General features: G+C 37.7%; 2 protein-coding genes across 2 annotated transcripts; both read right to left on the bottom strand.

Annotated features, from left to right (window-relative positions):
* Nucleotides 1–2,147: 2,147 nt before the first annotated feature.
* LOC112040232 (transmembrane 9 superfamily member 4) lies at nucleotides 2,148–3,229 on the bottom strand. Its single transcript, XM_065768594.1, has 3 exons — nucleotides 3,196–3,229; nucleotides 2,712–2,836; nucleotides 2,148–2,609 (listed from the first exon to the last, which is right to left on the bottom strand). Exons 1-3 carry the CDS (start codon nucleotides 3,227–3,229, stop codon nucleotides 2,148–2,150), a joined length of 621 nt encoding a protein of 206 aa, XP_065624666.1.
* Nucleotides 3,230–7,295: 4,066 nt separating this feature from the next.
* Nucleotides 7,296–9,931, bottom strand: LOC112002145 (probable LRR receptor-like serine/threonine-protein kinase At1g51810). The gene is made up of 8 exons (XM_065768593.1): nucleotides 9,490–9,931; nucleotides 9,213–9,348; nucleotides 9,050–9,121; nucleotides 8,541–8,805; nucleotides 8,319–8,445; nucleotides 8,166–8,228; nucleotides 7,891–8,077; nucleotides 7,296–7,765 (listed from the first exon to the last, which is right to left on the bottom strand). Exons 1-8 carry the CDS (start codon nucleotides 9,929–9,931, stop codon nucleotides 7,342–7,344), a joined length of 1,716 nt encoding a protein of 571 aa, XP_065624665.1. The 3' UTR covers nucleotides 7,296–7,341.
* Between the last annotated feature and the right edge of the window lie 10,996 nt (nucleotides 9,932–20,927).

Below are 20,927 nucleotides of genomic sequence, written 5' to 3'. Positions count from 1 at the left end.
GTTGATAAAAACTGATTGTTGCTGAAAACACCGTAGCAAAATAATTTTTAAATGTGTGAATAGTATTGTGGGACCCATTTTTAATATTAAATGTTGCGTGAACAGTGCATAAACAGTGCGTGAACAGTGCAGGCACAGTACATGCACAGTAAATTTTGTCCCCCGCGGCAAAAAAAAAAAAAAAAAAAAAACACAAACCGCAACTTTACTTTGAGTAAGAAACAGTGCTATCCAAACGCAGGCATAGTCTTCCATACGTCAAAGAGATGGTTGGTAGCTATACTGATGCTAGTACAAGCACAATAGCATCATCACTAGTAGACAATGTCAGTCACAACAATAAGCAATTGTGTAGCAACCGTGCAGCAACCAAGCAACAGAAGCATCAGATACAGAGCACCAATGGGCTTGTAGGGATGTGCTAGAGACTATTGAGGCAATACCTTATCACGAAGTCTTCGTACATAGCTTTGGAGACTATGATACACGTGGCTTGTAATAATTAGGTTGTCATGTATATAATAAAACACTATTGTACAGCTAGCATAGTTAGTAACTGATTTCTTGATTTTAGGGACTTTGTTATTTTGAGACGTGTATATATAGGATAGCTCTTATGTATTAAGATCAGTTGCTTGTATCATTCTTTTCTGATTCAATAAATCTCTGACCTTCTATTTAGAGAGAGAGAGAGAGAGAGAGAGAGAGAGAGAGATTTTATATATGACAATTTATGATTAATGTAGCAACAACATATCACCTTAATTATTATATGCCGACCCCAATTGTTGGAGTTCTTGAGTGGTAGGTTGGTGTGAATGCAGTCAAACTTTCCTTGCAATTAGGACTTCAAGGATACCTATAAGGTGATCATTAATGGAGATGGACCATGAATAACAATGTAGGTATGGGTGAGGTCAAGGATTTTGAATCCATGGTGTTGAGTTCTTCTACCAAAAAGAGAAAAATATTGCAATACAATTACTAAGGCCTCCTCAAGCCTGTCAATCAAGAAAATAACCAAAATGATGTGCTATCTCTCTTTGAGTCAACATGAGAGAAAGAATTGAGCTTTTTAGTCTCTCATCTTTAGGACTCGGCGCATGTAATGGAAACCAATTGATGAAGCATAGAAGCCAATGGTTCCAAGTATCAAGAAGACAGCATAGAATATGCAAGCATTGTAGCCCAGGAACTCTAGCAGGTTCATTGAAATTATGGAATCTGCTCTAGCATAGAAATAGAGGTCATACGCATACATGAAAATGGCTATTGATCCCCCACGAAAGACAGATCTGCATTGTAGATAGACTTAGATCAATGGATAGATAGATAGATATTAGATGAGAAGACATTAGTATATTGCTTCATGGAAATAAAAGATTTGATTTTTCATCAACTTAGAAACAGAATCTTGAAAAGCATGATTCGAGCTTAAAATGGAATGAATATAGACATAATTTTGGCTTCAAATTGTACTTTCAAATGTTGCAACCTTTCTTCTTGAAGAATTTAAACATGGTTTGAGCTTAAAACTGTCCTCAATACGTGATCTGCATTTAAAAGACAACCTTTCTTCTTACTGAATTTAAATATGATTTGAGCTTAAAACTGTATTTCAGATGTTGCAATGAGTGGCCATCTTGTAGATAGGGTTCTTTATCATAGTCAATAAGAACTTCTCCGGTATAAGAGTTGTGGTCTTCACTTAGTTCACTACTGCGTAAACGTATGCAGCATAAGACTTGAATGACTTACAAATTTGCATCAGCATGCTTAAGTAACAACTAATGGAAATCATTTTAGGTAAAACACACAAGTCTAAATCATTTTAGGACTGATAATTTTCCAGAGAGAGTTTTAATTCCCTAGAATTAATAAATCAAAGTATCCTTGAAATTAGGTGGACTCCATCATGATGGTTGTTCCTATAATTGGTTAAGAGATTCAATAAGTCTATATGCACAACAAATTTCACATTTTTTCTTTTTTCACAACTACTATGTTGCAGATTGTGATTGGTATACAATAAAAGTAATGTCAATAGCGGTCCTATGTGAAATTCATGTCGCGCTAATCATATTCTTGCACCTCAAATGTGAATAAGTTGTGAAATTTATAGTGTCTATAACATTGTTGTGAGAGAATTACTTCCACCACCATTGGTGATCTTGCTTGTAAAGCTGATGGCATGTACAGATGATTCCCATCAACACAGTTAGTGCGATGACAGAAATGAAGGCGGTAAACATAGTACTAAATGCACCGCAAACTTTCAAACTGTACAAGCTTGCATAGATATCATCCATCATGGAGTAGATTATGCTGAAAGGCAGAAGACCCCCAAGGAACATTTGAGCAGGTGTCCTCATGTACCAAGCCTGATCTGGAATCTCACTTTGAAAGTGTATGGTGGAACAAGTTATTTTAGATTCATTTATGGAAGTCTGCCCGAATCTGCCACCCCAAGTTAGGAGTCTGATAGCAACGAAAAAAGAAATGATGAAATAGAAGGTTGTAGTGGCAAGAAGTGATCTTATTGCCATGGCAAGAACTGATAAGATCACTGGAACAGGGTACAGGGCCCCAGTTTGAATAACACATTCCATCTGCAAGAAAAATCATAAACCACATAATTAAAAACCTGAATTGAAGCCAGAATTATAATACAGAAAATACGAGACACTGTACACGTTGATTATTACTCTTACCCATCCTCGTGTTGTGAAGCCAGAGTGGAATGAAGTAGCCTTGTACCCAGAAAACCATGACGTGATACCATATATCACGATGAACAGAATACACATGCTCTCATTATTGCAGGCATTTAGGTGACCTGTATATACCAAAACAAAGAGAACGCAAATTCTGCAAATGGAATTCATAAGTGAACTCTAGTTATGATATTGATAATATGACTTTCAAAAATTAATGCCCATGAAAGGTTAAGAAATTTGAAATTGTTATGTAATTGAAAAAAAAAAGCTATTAAAATTATAAATGAAAATGAAATATAATGGAATTCATAAGTGAACTCCATTATTAAAAGTAAAAAAAAGTTATTTAGGTTGAAAGAAACCTTTGGATGGTTCCTCTAAAGGTGGGTATAAATAGTGTAGGCATAGAAAGTGTATATCAGACTGGACAGGCTGGCAGAACAGAATGTCTCGCGGGAGTTTCGTGGGAAGGCCTTACCTGCGAGATACTCACGAGACACAGCTGTCTCCATCTGGCCTAACTTTTCGCATTTTAGTATGTGCAGGGCACATGAATTACTTCACGGGATACTAAGTTGCCAGCTATCTGCGAAAACACTTTATTCTTCAATTGCTTGAGTCTTCACACTCTTTTTCTCTAACACACAACCCTTACAATGAAATCCAACAGTAAATACAGAGTATAAATGATTGAATAAAATTACAAACAAATTTGGCACAGAATATAATCCAACAAAACATATAATTGTAAATAATAACTTTACACTATTGCAATGACTTTTAACTTATAAATGTGATATTATGTCTAATACTACTGTACTAATGTTATTGTATTAATATTTGATACAATAGACTTATTTTAGTGTATTGCATATATGGTAAATCAGTTAAAACTGAACTTTACAGAAGTGTCATTTATGATCTTCTTCACTGCCATCATAGCCATTAATAGAAAATAGTTTCACTGATCCATAGATATAGTGCATGGTAAAATCACTGAAATCTATTACTACATACAATTACTCCTCAGTCCTGTCTTTGTTCATGTGTGATGAATTTTTTCCGTGTAAGTCTTGAAATATGGTAAAAAATACAAACTTGAAACTACCTTCCCCAACATCATCTGACTTGTCATTCAATTTTCTTAGAGATATATATTAGACATATATTAGCCCAATGTAATAGGCCCAAGCCCAGTCCTACTTGTACTAGTAGTCTAGGGTTTAGTCGCCTATATATACTCATGTTAGGGTTCATTGTAACTGAGGTTATTGTACTACATTCCTACACAATAAAGATGTAGCCCTTAAGGGATTCCTCCGTGGATGTAGGCCGTCAAGGCTGAACCACGTAACCCTCGTGTTCTTGATGTTCCTATTCTATGCTTTCTCTTCCGCATCCACTCTAGCATACACAACATGATATAACACATTGCGTTTGATAATATTCTCCATTTAACATGGTATCAGAGCTAATATTCAACATGGTATCAGAGCCAAACTTCGTTCTTGGCATCAAACAAATATCTCTACACAGCAAAGAAGATCATCACGTGCACACCATCATCTAAAGTCACCTATGCTTGCTTTCAGATCAGGACCCACTGCATCACACAACTCCCACGAAATCATCGTTGTTGTGTAACTGCTGTGCCAAAAGATCACAAACTCAAGCAAACCCGTGGCTTCAATCTCAGATCTGTGCAAATCGATGCTTCACCTGATGAAACCAACCATACAGATGTGCTCCACGGCCTCTCGCGATCAAAACCCAGGAACCTGGAATCTAACGACGGCTGAACGCGCCTCCACGCGCTGACAAAACCTCCGTTTGCTCCTCCCACGCGCCGCCGAAATTCTGGAATTCAGAATGCATTATGGTACACGCACCGCTCTTTCGGCGTCGTCACCCACCGATCTACAAAACCCAGGAAGCCCGGCAGCCGAAACAAAGACACGCGCCCACACGCGCTGCTAGCGTTTCTGGCATCTCGTTCACGCGCCGGTGGACGTATCACGCTCCTCCACGCGCCGGAAAACTGCTGCTGACGTCATCAGATGACGTCATCTTGCCACGTCAGCACATGCAAGCTTTTGCCACGTCAGCCCTAATCCACGTCATCAGCCACGTCAGCAGTGTCGCCTCGTCAGCACCACGTCACCTTGCTGACCGTTGACCCGGACCGACCCGACCCGGACCACCCGGATCTGACCCGTGAGCACTGACCGTTGACTTTGACCAGATTCGTTGACTTTCGTTGACTTTGACTTTTGCGTTGACTTTTAACCAAAAGTTAAAATTTCCGTAATGGCCTATCTTGCTCAGTTTTTCGCGTAGATTCCGTAATGGCCTATCTTGCTTAGTTTTTCGCGTAGATTCCAATTTTGAACTCCGTTTCTTCATTTGAAACTCCGAAATTGGTCAATTGGCACATTCTTCATTTTGGTTTCTCCAAAGGCGTTCTTCAAGGCAACTCCAAGTGATCTTCTCATGCTTATCCAACCTCAAGCCTTCATCGAGATTCCGCCTTGAGTTTGAGGGAGGGTGTTAGAGATATATATTAGACATATATTAGCCCAATGTAATAGGCCCAAGCCCAGTCCTACTTGTACTAGTAGTCTAGGGTTTAGTCGCCTATATATACTCATGTTAGGGTTCATTGTAACAGAGGTTATTGTACTACACTCCTACACAATAAAGATGTAGCCCTTAAGGGATTCCTCCGTGGATGTAGGCCGTCAAGGCTGAACCACGTAACCCTCGTGTTCTTGATGTTTCTATTCTATGCTTCCTCTTCCGCATCAACTCTAGCATACACAACATGGTATAACACATTGCGTTTGATAATATTCTCCATTTAACATGGTATCAAAGCTAATATTCAACATTTCTTAATTATGATTCATATTCTCTTACAAGTGCATCTTCTGATCAGTGGAAGAGTTAGATTAGTATCGATGCAAATTTTAACTAAATAAATATTGATTTGAAAAGTTACTTTTTTTTCAAACAATAACTCACTACAATTGTTGAGTTTTCATGCTAGGAAAACGTCTCATGTTTTACCAAAAAACAAAAGAAAAAAGAAAAAAAAAAGTGTTTCATGGCTGCCCCTATTATCAAGAGTAAAGCTACATCTACAATATTTTCACAATGAATTTTTATGTGATGAATTAAATTATTGCTAGTTCTAATATGATCTCACTACTGAAATGATTTTTTTTTCTTACTAATAATAGCCAATAACAATTTTCTATCTAAGATTTGCGGTGAATTAGTTGTAGGCATAATATTTCTTTATTATCAGTGATATAAAAATGTTTGGTGTTCCAAACTTTTCTTTTTAACTCCACGATGGAGAGAGTTGGGCTGTGGCCCTTGGGGGAGATAAAATGGTTAAATAGGTAATACATTTTTCCTTTTAGGTAACACTTTTAAGAAGGAAAATAAATTTTTGGTTATCTAAAAAATAATAAGGGATTTTAGAATCTTGACGTTTTCAATAGAAACAACCATGGTTTAAATTCTTTTTCTCCCAATTATTGAATTAATATATATATATATATATGTAAAAAAAAAATTAAATTTTTTCAATTTTTTTTAAAGAAACAAACACACACAAGGGAGAAGGGTGCAAATATGGGACAGTTGTATTGAAGAGCTACACAACCAAATTGTGTGAATAGAAGTGTACAGGCTTCATAAGAAAATCTGAGTTTTTACAAATATCTTGTTGAACTTTAACGTGAGATTTTGGTTTATGAGCTTTTAATTTGAGCAATTACCCCCTACACATTAGGTTGGTAACATTTTTTTCTTTTCAATAATAGGTTGGTAACATATTAAACACTCTATGAGTATTTCCAATAAAATAAAAATATTTAATCAAATAATGTCTACCTAATAAATATGACATTAGGCATTTGGACTTTAAAAAAACAACAAAACAAAAAAATAGCATAAATCATGTGATTAAATGTGTTAGTCATTAATAAAAGAGAGATGCTACGTCTACAACAATTTTACAACATTTTTACAACAAATCATAGGTGGTTAGTTATTATTGGTTCAAATTTGAAACTAATAATAAGATTACTTTTTTGCCCCAACAATAATAACCAATAACAACCTGCCACTTAGGATTTGTTGTAAAATTGTTGTAAAAATGTTGTAGACATAGCATTTCTCTTAATAAAAACATACTACTTATAAATTATATATATATATATATATATAGTTTAATTTGTTATAAAATTAAAGCGCATTGCGAAAACTGTTGAAATTGGAATTTTTAGGGCCAAAAGTGACAACTACCTTAAAGTTTGAAAAGTGATATTTGTAAAACGACCCCAAAATTTGTCAGACCAGAAGTTAGCTCTCTGTGTGTATAAAGCCTTCTCTTTCTTGGTCTTGATTGGATTTTTCAAACCTCTTAATTAATATGTTTACCGACTAAACTTAGCTGACAAGTACAAAGATGAAAGACCTATACCAAAGATTTATAGATTTTCTTAACTTATTGTTTTCTTTCTCAAATGAAAAATAAGCGATCATTATATTTACAGTCAACAAATTGGATCGTTTGTATTATACTCAAAACCAGCAATTGGCTACCTAGTACGTACTACCTTGCCTGGGGAACCATATCCATCTCAAGGCCCAAAGGGTTCACATCAAATGTGTCGTTGAATGATTTCATCATTGGACCACAATCTTGTTCATAAGCCTTTTCTATCTCCAAGCACTCCTTCAATTCAATCACCACATGGCTCATGCTTGGCCTTTGGATGGAAATTAATGGCACACATGCTATTGCTGTCTCTATTGCCTTCCAAACCGAATTGGTGTCAAAATTTCCAGGCATTCTCGGATCAATGATATTTCTTGTATCCCCTCTAGCAAGAAGGGGGCTAACCCAATCAACAATATTAGTGTTATCCTTGTTATAGCTTTTTATTATTGCTCTCTTGCCTGTGATCAGCTCCAAAAGTACAATTCCAAAGCTGTACACATCACTTCTCTCAGTTAAGCTGTTTGAAGTGTAGTATCTGCATAGAAGACAACTCTAAGACCATTAATCTAGATGCTAAATTTCAGTCAGTCAGAATGTGTCGAAGAAAACTTAAACCAAAAAATGAATTGAATGGAAGTATACTGAATCACAAAGACTTACTCTGGATCAAGGTAACCCATCGTGCCAACAATAGCAGTGGATAAATGACTTTGACCTTCAGTGAAGAATTTTGAGAAACCAAAATCAGCTATCTTGGCCTGCAGTTTTTCATTCACTAAAATGTTGGCTGTCTTCACATCTCTGTGAATTATAGGTGGTTTGCAACCATGATGCAAGTACTCTAGGCCTACACGTATAAGTTTGGCACATCTTAGTTACAACGTATGAACCAAACTAGAAGTTTAACTTTATTAAGAGCAATTCTGCCAGCTGACCTTGTGCCGCATCAACTGCAATCTGAAGTCTCTCTTTCCAACTCAAAGCATCTCTTGTTTTATCTGCAGCCATAACATAACAAACCAGAAGTCCATTATTTTAAGTTATTTTTTACCAATGGAATGTCGATCAATAAGTAAATCGATTAGTACCTGATAGATGCTCTGCTAAGTTCCCGTATGCCATGTACTCATAGATGATCCCAAAATTTGTACCCTCATTGCAGTATCGAACAAAGGAAGTTAAGTTTCTATGATGAACCCGCATCAAGAGCTGAGCCTGCAATTCAAAATGGCACTCAATCATAGATACATAAATACTTTAATTGAACATATTTTGGTAACAATTAAGTTCTTGGATGTAGAATAGCATACCTCTGTGAGAAATTGCATTGAGCCATCAGTTGATGATGGAGAGAGCATTTTGACTGCAACTTGCATGTCATCACTTAGGCATCCATGGTATACCGTTCCAAATCCCCCTTTCCCAACAATTTTCTGAAAGTTGTTGGTTATACTTACAACCTCAGAGTATGTGAATTGTCGATTGTCTGACTTCAGTGGCCTGCCTCCTTGGTGAGTTCTTGGAAGTTGCTTTGCAGCTACTAAGTCATATGTGACAAAAATTCTGGTAGTGGTCCTGTTAAGCTATTGTTTGATAAGTCCGTGAGAAATGATGCATTGGATTTGTTTGATTAGATATTTTGAACATTAAGTTAAGAAATGCTTTAGAAAACTTTATATCTATGAATGATTGAGAAGTATTGATTCTCATGGAGTGACATTGGGTTGACAAAATAGTTTGCTAATTGTGTCAAAAATGCTCAAATGGCAAATGCCATCATTTGTGCAAAGATTGAAAGTTGCTATTGAATAATACTCACAGGTACTCTAATGATTTAAACCTAGCCATTGAAGCAGATATATTTCCTGTCAATCCACTTGAGCCTACAGTCCTGCAATTAAATTTAAAAGGCTCAATTAGGCTAGTAATGCATATCATTAGATATCTAGATGACATATTAATTGGGTTTAACCGACACTCACAAGGAGATGATTATAGGGGGTTCATAACCATTGTCTTTGCAATTCAGGCCATCCCACGCAGGTCGTGGCAGACATGGATCTCCTTGCCAGATTTTTGCTACCCCATTGCTCACTTTAATGTCCATGATGGCATTAACTAATATACACCGACATTATTATCAAACTGAATCAAAATTTTATCTCATTCCAATAAAAATATAAGAATGACAAAAAGAGAAGACATAGTAAAGTTGCATCTCAATTGATTGACAACAAATTTGGTGTAAGAACAACATACCATCTTCTTGGTCTGTTGGTGCCTGTAAGAAATCTTTAAATACGTAAACCTCCATTGCATTGAGAATAGGAGGGAGGGTGGAAATTTCCGTCTTATAAATAGAAAACTTGAGCTTAGGTCCCCTCACTGGCGTGCTACTATTTATAGTAGTTGAGGACAGGTAGAGAGGAACAACAGATTCCTTCCAGGAGTTACCATTTAGATTAATGTTGAATTCTCTTTGTTCGTTCTCTTGGATGATTTCAAGTTCGGCAAAGTGCAGGTATATGTAAAATTCTAAAGTGGGATCACTAGTATCCACTTCAAAATCAAGGGAGTCATTATTCATTGGTCTGACTGCCGTGTCCATGACCATTGATGGCAGTTTATATTCAGAATGATTCACACTATCAACAGCAGAGGAGGCATTGAATGGTATTGATTGAGGAACATTAAGTGTCATCTTTGTACCTGAGGCATTAAAAAGTATATCATGTACTAGTGAAAGATGTTACTGCCAAAGAACATATTATCTAATCATCCTTGCAAACAAAAACTGGGAACTCGCCCCAAGCTGGAGCATCCAAATTGGATGGACAGAATACACTATGAATAAGACTATAAGAGTCTAAATTAATCAAAAGTACTTCAAGATTTCAAGTAATAGTACCAACTTATCCTATATCTTATCCATCCTGGCTTAATCACTATGATAGATCCACTTCTCAAAATGGTTTAAGAGTCAAATAAATTCTTCAACTGAAAGTTCAAATAGCGTTGAAAACACTATGAACGTTTAGACCCCTAATTACAAAATTACCAATTCAAACTTTGTATAAAACAATGTATGTGTGGAAAATGATCACAAGCTTATAACAGAATTGATAAACAATCTAAACCATAAATAATCACAATCACATCAGTAATTAAGTGGTAAAGACAAAGGGAAGAGAGATGCAAACACAAGGACAACACGCAATGTGTTATCGAAGAAGAAACCGAAGCCCTCGGCGTAAAACCTCTCCGCCGCTCTCTAAGCGGTCAATAATCCACTAGAAAATGTAGTTGGGAGACATGAACAGCAATAGACTCACCAAGCCTAATCTACCTAGGTACCTAAGCCCTCCAAGCTTCCTGCTCCAACAAGGTTACGCCGAACCTTTTTCTTTTCTAACTTCCCGAATTTCGCTACTAAACCATAGCATCAACCAATAGTCATTGGTTCCTTCCAAACTGCTTCCCTTAGCACTAAATGAACCTTCTCACAGACGTAGGTGTGGTGAGAAAAGGATTTTGGTCAATGACCTCTCAAGGATGTAACAATGGAGAGGAAGAGAGTAGTGGAATTTGTAGAGTCTCTTAGATGAAGATTGGGGATGAGGCAATCTTGTTTTATTCTAGGGTTTATCTCACAAAATTCTTTCTAGAAGCTCTCTCTATTTAGTGGGTATAAGGGTCTATATATAGTGGTGTGTGTTTGGAATACGAAGAGACAGTTTTTGGCTAAACAGGGCTGGTTGGCGGCTTGGTCTCGCGGCTTGTCCAAGTCGTGAGCTCAAGTCACGAGATAACGGCCTAGCCAGCCTGAGACTTTTGTCCTGTAGTGCGACAGCTGGCGCGACCCTTCAACTCCCCTGTGTGCTTCTCACGTGCCTGTAGTTGGCGGCTTGCCAATTGCGAGTCCTAGCCACGAAACTCTTCTTCTTTGCACAAACTTGAGCTTTTCTTCACACTCTCTTCACACACTACCCTTACATGAATCCCACCTAAATAAAGGGTTACTAAGTGCTAAATTACAAGCAAATTGGCACGGAATAAAACCAATAAGATGGTTGATAAATTTTAACTTTACAATCTCCCCCTTTGGCTATTCCGTGACAAAACCCTAAAACAAACTCTAGACTTAACGCGTAAGTTGGGAAGAGTTGGAAAACTCACTCACACCTAACTCTTGAATCTGTGAAGCTTTTGAACCATAAGAACAAGTACTCCTGAAACACAACAACACAATAAGTTCATTGTATGCAGAAAACTTGTAATACATATGGAGCAAGCACAATGCGATTAAGCACAATAGAATAAAGCAATAAATCATGGCAAGACCAAAACAAGTAATCACTATAACCAAGTGATCACAATGCTCATTCACACTTGGAATGAACATCCAAACATTCAAGATGACCAACACAAGGCAAATCACTTGAATGACCAACACTCAACCAATGCACAGTACATGAAGTATGTGCATCTAGGAAAAATCCTATAAGGGCACAAGAGTGACAGTACTTAGAAGGAAATGCATAACATTTAGTTAGAAGTATTGATTTAACAAAGCACAAAGGCTGCATAAAGCATGGTACAAACCACAAAGCCTACAAAATGCAAACCCTAAAAGCTTATAAAAGCAATATGGGTACAAAGCATAAACATAAAGTAAAATAAGCTGAATAACATTATAAAATATACTAAAAAACTACAGGAATAAATAACTGTACCAGTGAACCACAAGTTTTCCAAAAGTATAGAAACCATATCAACACAGGATAAAAACTATAATAAACACAACAAAGTATGTAGCAACTATAAAAGCTCTAAAAACTCCCCCTTTCAGCATGCACAAAACTCCTTTTCATTCTTAAGCTTCTCTCCCCCTTACTGTGCTACTCTCCCCCTTTTTGGCACGAATAGCTAAAGGTTGTCTTCCAACTTCTGTTGTATGTTATCCAATTGTAACTCAATGGTTCCGAGATGCATTTGAGTTTGACTGTGAAAGGAGTTGAGAAGCCGTTCTAAATCAAAAATCCGATGAAGCACATTCTCGATGAAGTAATTTTGCCTGGGAATTTGAAATCCAGGAGGAACAGACGGGGTGCCGGTTGATTGTGCAGGAGTAACTATAGCATAAGCAGATGGAGATGCCTGTGTGGATGGCTCAGTCTTAGGTTTCTTGGAGGAGTGACTCTTGCTTGCTTGGAGAGTGTATAATGATATTGGTTAAGAACGAGGCAGGAGTTTCTCATTTGATGAAGGACTAACACCTTCACGAAGTACAATCTTCATGATTAAACTACAGAATGGAAGAATTGTTCGTGTTGCTGAACGAGCCGCTGTTTTCCCAATGATTTGGAATATGTGAGCATAGATGTCAATCGGGGCACCGGTAATGAGGTCACACAAAAATTTAGCCCTTCCGAGACTGATGAAGACAGTGTTTGACAATGGGTAGAGATTGGAAAACATGATCAGCTTTAGAGTTGTCAGTTCAGGCAAAAACAATGCAGTGCTTATGGATGATCCTGTGCTTCCCACTTCATGTTCATTCCCAAGAACATGAAGGATGTCTTGTGCCTGAAATTCTCTATCATCGTATGGAGTTCGATCCACATCTTTTGGTCTGGTGATGCGAAGAACCTTAGTGATGTAGTCTGCATTCATGGAAAATTCTATCCCTCGTACCTAGCATTTCAACTCAACCCCTGTGAATCTTCAAGCTCCCCGCTCGACTTCCTAATGCTACCCACCAGTAAAACTTCCTGACACGACCACGCGCAGGCTCCGAATCCACGGACTACTTCTTTCTTGAATTCTTTAATCAGCTACAAGCTCCCCGCTTGCTTTTCTTTTTAAGTTCCAATGGTTGCAACTATAATGATCTTCAAGATGTTGAAATCATCTCTACCTTGAAAACCCTAAGTTTTGTGTAAAGGAAGTCTCCTCAAAGATCTCACACGAGATTCACACAAAACAGCAATGTATGAGCAACAAAGCAATATGGACCACACCCAAAAACGTGGCTAGGGTTTAGTTTATATACCTAGGGTAAAAACACAAAACCCTAAACGTTTAATGAAGTAGGGCTGCAGCCACTCGATTCCAACTTTACAATATTAAACCAACTTTGAGCAATTCTAAACAAGACTAAATACACTGTTTTGATCATGGTTTGCCAACATTACAAATTAGAGTTCTAAATACAAAAACTCCTAAGACCTTAGAACCTAACAGTTACCATTTAGATTAATGTTGAATTCTCTTTGTTCGTTCTCTTGGATGATTTCAAGTTCGGCAAAGTGCAGGTATATGTAAAATTCTAAAGTGGGATCATTAGTATCCACTTCAAAATCAAGGGAGTCATTATTCATTGGTCTGACTGCCGTGTCCATGACCATTGATGGCAGTTTATATTCAGAATGATTCACACTATCAACAGCAGAGGAGGCATTGAATGGTATTGATTGAGGAACATAAGTGTCATCTTTGTACCTGAGGCATTAAAAGGTATATCATGTACTAGTGAAAGATGTTACTGCCAAAGAACATATTATCTAATCATCCTTGCAAACAAAAACTGGGAACTCGCCCCAAGCTGGAGCATCCAAATTGGATGGACAGAATACACTATGAATAAGACTATAAGAGTCTAAATTAATCAAAAGTACTTCAAGATTTCAAGTAATGGTACCAAATTATCCTATATCTTATCCATCCTGGCTTAATCACTATGATAGATCCACTTCTCAAAATGGTTTAAGAGTCAAATAAATTCTTCAACTGAAAGTTCAAATAGCGTTGAAAACACTATGAACGTTTAGACCCCTAATTACAAAATTACCAATTCAAACTTTGTATAAAACAATGTATGTGTGGAAAATGATCACAAGCTTATAACAGAATTGATAAACAATCTAAACCATAAATAATCACAATCACATCAGTAATTAAGTGGTAAAGACAAAGGGAAGAGAGATGCAAACATAAGGACAACACGCAATGTGTTATCGAAGAAGAAACCGAAGCCCTCGGCGTAAAACCTCTCCGCCGCTCTCTAAACGGTCAATAATCCACTAGAAAATGTAGTTGGGATACATGAACAGCAATAGAATCTCCAAGCCTAATCTACCCAGGTACCTAAGCCCTCCAAGCTTCCTGCTCTAACAAGGTTGCGCCGAACCTTTTTCTTTTCTAACTTCCCGGATTTCGCTGCTAAACCATAGCATCAACCAATAGTCATTGGTTCCTTTCAAACTACTTCCCTTAGCACCAAATGAACCTTCTCGTAGACGTGGGTGTGGTGAGAAAAGGATTTTGGTCAATGACCTCTCAAGGATGTAACAATGGAGAGGAAGAGAGTAGTGGAATTTGTAGAGTCTCTTAGATGAAGATTGGGGATGAGGCAATCTTGTTTTACTCTAGGGTTTCTCTCACAAAATTCTCTCTAGAAGCTCTCTCTATTTAGTGGGTATAAGGGTCTATATATAGTGGTGTGTGTTTGGAATACAAAGAGACAGTTTTTGGCTAAACAGGGCTGATTGGCGGCTTGGTCTCGCGGCTTGTCCAAGTCGTGAGCTCAAGTCACGAGATAACGGCCTAGCCAGCCTGAGACTTTTGTCCTGTAGTGCGACAGCTGGCACGACCCTTCAACTCCCCTATGTGCTTCTCACGTGCCTGCAGTTGGCGGCTTGTCAGTCGCGAGTCCTAGCCACGAAACTCTTCTTCTTTGCACAAACTTGAGTTTTTCTTCACACTCTCTTCACACACTACCCTTACATGAATCCCACCTAAATACAGGGTTACTAAGTGCTAAATTACAAGCAAATTGGCACGGAATAAAACCAATAAGATGGTTGATAAATTTCAACTTTACAATCTCCCCCTTTGGCTATTCCGTGACAAAACCCTAAAACAAACTCTAGACTTAACGCATGAGTTGGGAATAGTTGGAAAACTCACTCACACCTAACTCTTGAATCTGTGAAGCTTTTGAACCATAAGAACAAGTACTCCTGAAACACAACAACACAATAAGTTCATTGTATGCAGAAAACTTGTAATACATATGGAGCAAGCATAATGCGATCAAGCACAATAGAATAAAGCAATAAATCATGGCAAGACCAAAACAGGTAATCACTATAACCAAGTGATCACAATGCTCATTCACACTTGAAATGAACATCCAAACATTCAAGATGACCAACACAAGGCAAATCACTTGAATGACCAACACTCAACCAATGCACAGTACATGAAGTATGTGCATCTAGGAAAAATCCTACAAGGGCACAAGAGTGACAATACTTAGAAGGAAATGCATAACATTTAGTTAGAAGTATTGATTTAACAAAGTACGAAGGCTGCATAAAACATGGTACAAACCACAAAGCCTACAAAATGCAAACCCTAAAAGCTTATAAAAGCAATATGGGTACAAAGCATAAACATAAAGTAAAATAAGCTGAATAACATTATAAAATATACTGAAAAACTACAGGAATAAATAACTGTACCAGTGAACCACAAGTTTTCCAAAAGTATAGAAACCATATCAACACAGGATAAAAACTATAATAAACACAACAAAGTATGTAGCAACTATAAAATCTCTAAAAACTCCCCCTTTCAGCATGCACAAAACTCCTTTTCATTCTTAAGCTTCTCTCCCCCTTACTGTGCTACTCTCCCCCTTTTTGGCACGAATAGCTAAAGGTTGTCTTCCAGCTTCTGTTGTATGTTATCCATTTGTAACTCAATGGTTCCGAGACGCATTTGAGTTTGACTGTGAAAGGAGTTGAGAAGCCGTTCTAAATCAAAAATCCGATGAAGCACATTCTCGATGAAGTAATTTTGCCTGGGAATTTGAAATCCAGGAGGAACAGACGGGGTGCTGGTTGATTGTGCAGGAGTAACTATAGCATAAGCAGATGGAGATGCCTGTGTGGATGGCTCAGTCTTAGGTTTCTTGGAGGAGTGACTCTTGCTTGCTTGGAGAGTGTATAATGATATTGGTTAAGAACGACGCAGGAGTTTCTCATTTGATGAAGGACTAACACCTTCACGAAGTACAATCTTCATGATTAAACTGCAGAATGGAAGAATTGTTCGTGTTGCTGAACGAGCCGCTGTTTTCCCAATGATTTGGAATATGTGAGCATAGATGTCAATCGAGGCACCGGTAATGAGGTCACCCAAAAATTTAGCCCTTCCAAGACTGATGAAGACAGTGTTTGACAATGGGTAGAGATTGGAAAACATGATCAGCTTTAGAGTTGTCAGTTCAGGCAAAAACAATGCAGTGCTTATGGATGATCCTGTGCTTCCCACTTCATGTTCATTCCCAAGAACATGAAGGATGTCTTGTGCCTGAAATTCTCTATCATCGTATGGAGTTCGATCCACATCTTTTGGTCTGGTGATGCGAAGAACCTTAGTGATGTAGTCTGCATTCATGGAAAATTCTATCCCTCGTACCTAGCATTTCAACTCAACCCCTGTGAATCTAGCATTTGAGAAGAATTCCTTGACCAATTCTTCAGTTGGATCCTCAAAATTTCCAAATAGGTCAGCCCAATCTCTTTCTTCAAAAATCTTCGGGATAAATGTTGTCCCTAGGGTATCAAACTTGACAACTCTTTCCACAATGACAGAAGCCTCTTTGAAAGTGTTTGTGTACGTCTTTGAGTCAATAGGAGTCTTGAATCTCTCAAAGGAGGAGTCCCTAGATAACTTAGATGACCGTCGTGTTCGTTTAGCAACCGGGGTTGACAAGTCGTCGGTTACAATGTCTTTGCCCTTGGAGGAACAACGAGTCAACTGAAAAACATCAAACACACAGCAGAGAACCAAATGCAATGCCACAGTATACACACATTAGTATGATTAGATTCAGACATAAGAGTGTGAAAAAAATTTCACAGAATCATAGAAACAAGAACAAGTTTATCACCAAGAAGACATAAGCAACACAGACAAAAGACTTAGGCACATAGAGATGATGAATAATAGTAACAACTCAGAGTCAAATGGGCAATGTGAATCACAAATTCACAAATGACAAAATGTCAAGAGCATGATATGAATGATGCAACACATTCATGAACCATAACATATAGCACAGTCTCTCAATAAACAAACACATGAAAACACACATGAAGAATGAGAGACAAAGTACAGGCAAGACAAGAACATCAAAACTCAAAACACACAAACCCTCAAACAAAGTTCGAACCCATTAAATCTCAACAAAACAGAAACACTTCACACAACAAAAAAATACTTGAACCAAGTACAATGAAGTAAGATAGAAATAACCCGTACCTTTTTCTTGGTTTTTGGTGAAGACATAATGCAAAAATTGAAGCTTTTTCAAGTGAGACACGGAGTGTTTGAGAGAGAGAAAAGGGGAAGACAATGAACAGTCACTAAAGTTCGAGGGAAAAACTGAAAAACAATTTTAAAAACTGTCTTTAAAACGCAAAACACACGTTTTTCGCGGCTGGATTAAGTCGCCAGTCAGTCGCTAGGGTAAGCCGTGAAACACTATGAAACCTAGATTTTCAAAAAATCTTCTAAGTGTTTTTCGCAACTGGAAGGCCTACCCGCGATATAGTCACGAGATGAGCCGCGAAAATCTCTGAGTACCCCTCACGACTGTACCTTCCACCAGCGAACAAGTCGCCACACTGAATTGCGAAAATCATAAAAAGTCAAATTTTTGAAAAATTTTCTAAGTATTTTTCGCAACTGAGACCTTGACTCACTAGTGACCCGCGAAAATCTCGGAGTTAGCTTCGCGACTAGAGCATACGACTGGACCTACTCGCGACTGAGTCACCAAAACAGAGCAACACTGTTTTTGAAATTTTTGACATTTTTGTAAAACAAAATACTTTAAAAAAAAAAACAAACTAAAGATACTCAAAAATCTTTTTGTGTTTGATTAACAAAGATTGAGCATGTGAAAATACATTTAATCAGGTACAATCACACAAATGAATATGGCATTCATTGAACATAGACTTGTGTGTTGTGTGTAGGTATAAAAAATGAGATAATCCTTAGTCTAATGTGAAGCTTCAATGATCAATTCAATCAAGGCATACACAACTAGCACTAAATAATGTGACCAATCTCAATTATAGAAGTATGCATATATGACCTCTCACACAAACTTGAGTATAATTCTTTGAAACTTTTCATTTGGCTCCATTTTCAACATATCATTTGATCTTTTTGAATAAACAAATCTCATTGTGAGATCGATGCCTGAAATTTTTAATATTTCAATTTGATGAGATAGTCTTTGGCTTTTTGGGCATCATACATTTTATTTTGGTCGCTTTCCCTTTTTCCTAGTCAAATACTAGCATGTGCGATAGGCTTTTGCAGCTCAATATCTCTTTTCATTTGGAGATTTACATTTGGTGAGCTTTTTGAGTAAAGCAAAAAAAAATAAAAGTTGGAAGATATATAAGCACAAGTCTATGCATGTCTCAAGATCAACAAAACCATTCACTAATCATTCATGACAAGGTTGAAGATCTATTTACAACAGTCACATAGATTTCAGAATTTCTTCCACAGATGATATGAGTGCATAAAAGACAAGCTAAGCTCGTTAAATGCACAAATCCATAAGTACAAAGGTACAAGGCAAAACATGCTTTGAGACAAAACTCAACAAAGCCGATCAAACTTTTTGGATTTTCTACTTTTTATGTGTTTTTGGATTTTTGACACAGAAACAGCAAAAGATTGATAAAAAACATAACAAAAATAATCAATGTAAAAACATTTGAACCAAAGACAAACACACAAACAAAAACCAACCTAAATACTAGCAAGAATTACACAACCAAGCATATTCACAAACATGAACAGTATTGATGCATGGACATTTTGTGATGCTTATGCATGAGTACCCTTTGTCACCCACATGTCACGTGCGTTTGGGGTGATATCCTTGACGGATTGGGTACAAGAGTTGGGACTTTCAAACCTTCTTGTGAAGCTTTCCAAGCAATTGGTGAAGGCATCGATCATCTTCATAACATCCATCATTCCTGGATCACGGTTTTGACTTCTTTGTTGCTCACCACCCCAAGACCTCTCGTCATTTCTCCTTCCTCTTGATCGAGGAGCGCTTGCATTGTTCAATGCTCTCAGCTTATGACAGTTGGGTCTAGTATGTCCTTGCAATCCGTAATAGTGACAAAGATAGTTCATTTTAGGACCCTGTTGTGATCTTCCTCTAGCTCCATATCTGGACTCTGACTGATTATGGGACTTAATTAACACTCGTTGATCAGCCGCATTCTTCTTCCTCTCAGCCTTAACTTTCTCAGGAATAGGCTTATCCACAGCCATCTCTTTGGCCTTTACAAACTTCACTTCTTTGGTGACATTTGCTGATAAGCTACTTCCTTTGGTATATCCCAATTCGGACATGTCTGAGGCATGTTTTTGAGATGAAATAACATCATCTAACTTCTTGGAGGAGACCCTATCTATCTTGGCATGAGCTTGCACTACCTCTTGCTCAAGAAATCTCACTTTTGTGTAAACTTCTGATAACTCACCATTAAGTGCTTCAATCTCACACTTTGCCTCCTTGTATCTGACCAGCAGACTTTTGTAATCTTCCTCAGCTCTCTTCATCTTCTTCACAGCCACCTTTGCCACCTTTGTATACTCACCTGATTTCTCAAGAAGTAAGGCGCAATTCTTTTGAAGACTAGATGTATCTTCTTCTTCTTCAGCCTCTGATTCTTCAACAATCCCAATAGACTCCAAATCAGAATGTTCACCAAGTTCCTTCACAAGTGAACCCAAATCATCCGAGGATTCCACATGTGCAATGGTCATGAAAGCGGAGTAATTTCCTTCTCCGTCACAGCTATCTTTAGAGTCAGAATTTGATGAATCAGTATCACTCAAGATAGTGGCATAGACCTTTCCTTTTGTCTTCAAATAATTAGGACATTCCTTTTTGAAGTGTCCATGTCCATTACACTCGAAACATGTAATTCCTTGGGAAGATTGGGAATCTCTATCATCTTTCCTTCGAAATTCTTTCTTCTCCCTCCCGGAACTCTGAAATTTTCCTTTGTCACCAAATTTCCCACCATTCTTGAATTTCAAGAATTTCCGGAAGTTCTTTACAAGATATGCCACATCTTTATGTACTATATCCTCTTTCGAAGGATCATGAGATGCCACTCTCTCATCAATTGTTTTAAGAGTAAGAGATTTGCTCTTCTTTTGCGTGGGCAGTGACAATTCGTATGTCTGCAGTGAACCAACCAGCTCTTGAACTTTAATGTCGTCATGATCCTTACTCTCTTCAATGGCCGTCACTTTGACACGAAAACTTTCTGGTAGCGATCGAAGGATCTTCCTTACAACTTTAGAATCCTCCGTCTTTTCCCCCAAATTAAATTTGCCGATGACCACCTCGTTCAGCTTACTGTAAAATGAATCAAAGGACTCATCCTCACTCATCTTTAGCTCCTCAAAGCGAGTGGTCAGCATCTGTAGTTTGGTGTCTTTCACCTTCTTAGTCCCTTCATAAGTTGTCTCCAGAATTTCCCATGCTTCCTTAGCAATGGTGATATGTGAAATCCTGTGAAATTCTTCTGGAGAGACACCACAGAAAATAGCATTCAATACTTTACTGTTAGCAT

This window comes from Quercus suber, unplaced genomic scaffold, assembly GCF_002906115.3.
Source record: "Quercus suber isolate HL8 unplaced genomic scaffold, Cork oak 2.0 scaffold_969, whole genome shotgun sequence".
Classification (NCBI taxonomy): Eukaryota; Viridiplantae; Streptophyta; class Magnoliopsida; order Fagales; family Fagaceae; genus Quercus; species Quercus suber.
This window is presented reverse-complemented; position numbering and strand designations above follow the sequence as displayed.

Excerpts from the sequence above, each read along its gene's own strand:
- LOC112040232 (XM_065768594.1), bottom strand. The coding sequence starts at position 3,229 with ATGGAGACAGCTGTGTCTCGTGAGTATCTCGCAG. Across the intron at positions 2,837-3,195 it reads GTCTCGTGAGTATCTCGCAG|GTCACCTAAATGCCTGCAAT; the intron begins GTAAGGCCTTCC and ends TGGTATATACAG. Across the intron at positions 2,610-2,711 it reads GCTTCACAACACGAGGATGG|ATGGAATGTGTTATTCAAAC; the intron begins GTAAGAGTAATA and ends TTTTTCTTGCAG.
- LOC112002145 (XM_065768593.1), bottom strand. The coding sequence starts at position 9,931 with ATGACACTTAATGTTCCTCAATCAATACCATTCAATGCCTCCTCTGCT. Across the intron at positions 9,122-9,212 it reads CCCCCTATAATCATCTCCTT|GACTGTAGGCTCAAGTGGAT; the intron begins GTGAGTGTCGGT and ends ATTTAATTGCAG. Across the intron at positions 8,078-8,165 it reads TGCAGTTGATGCGGCACAAG|GCCTAGAGTACTTGCATCAT; the intron begins GTCAGCTGGCAG and ends TTATACGTGTAG.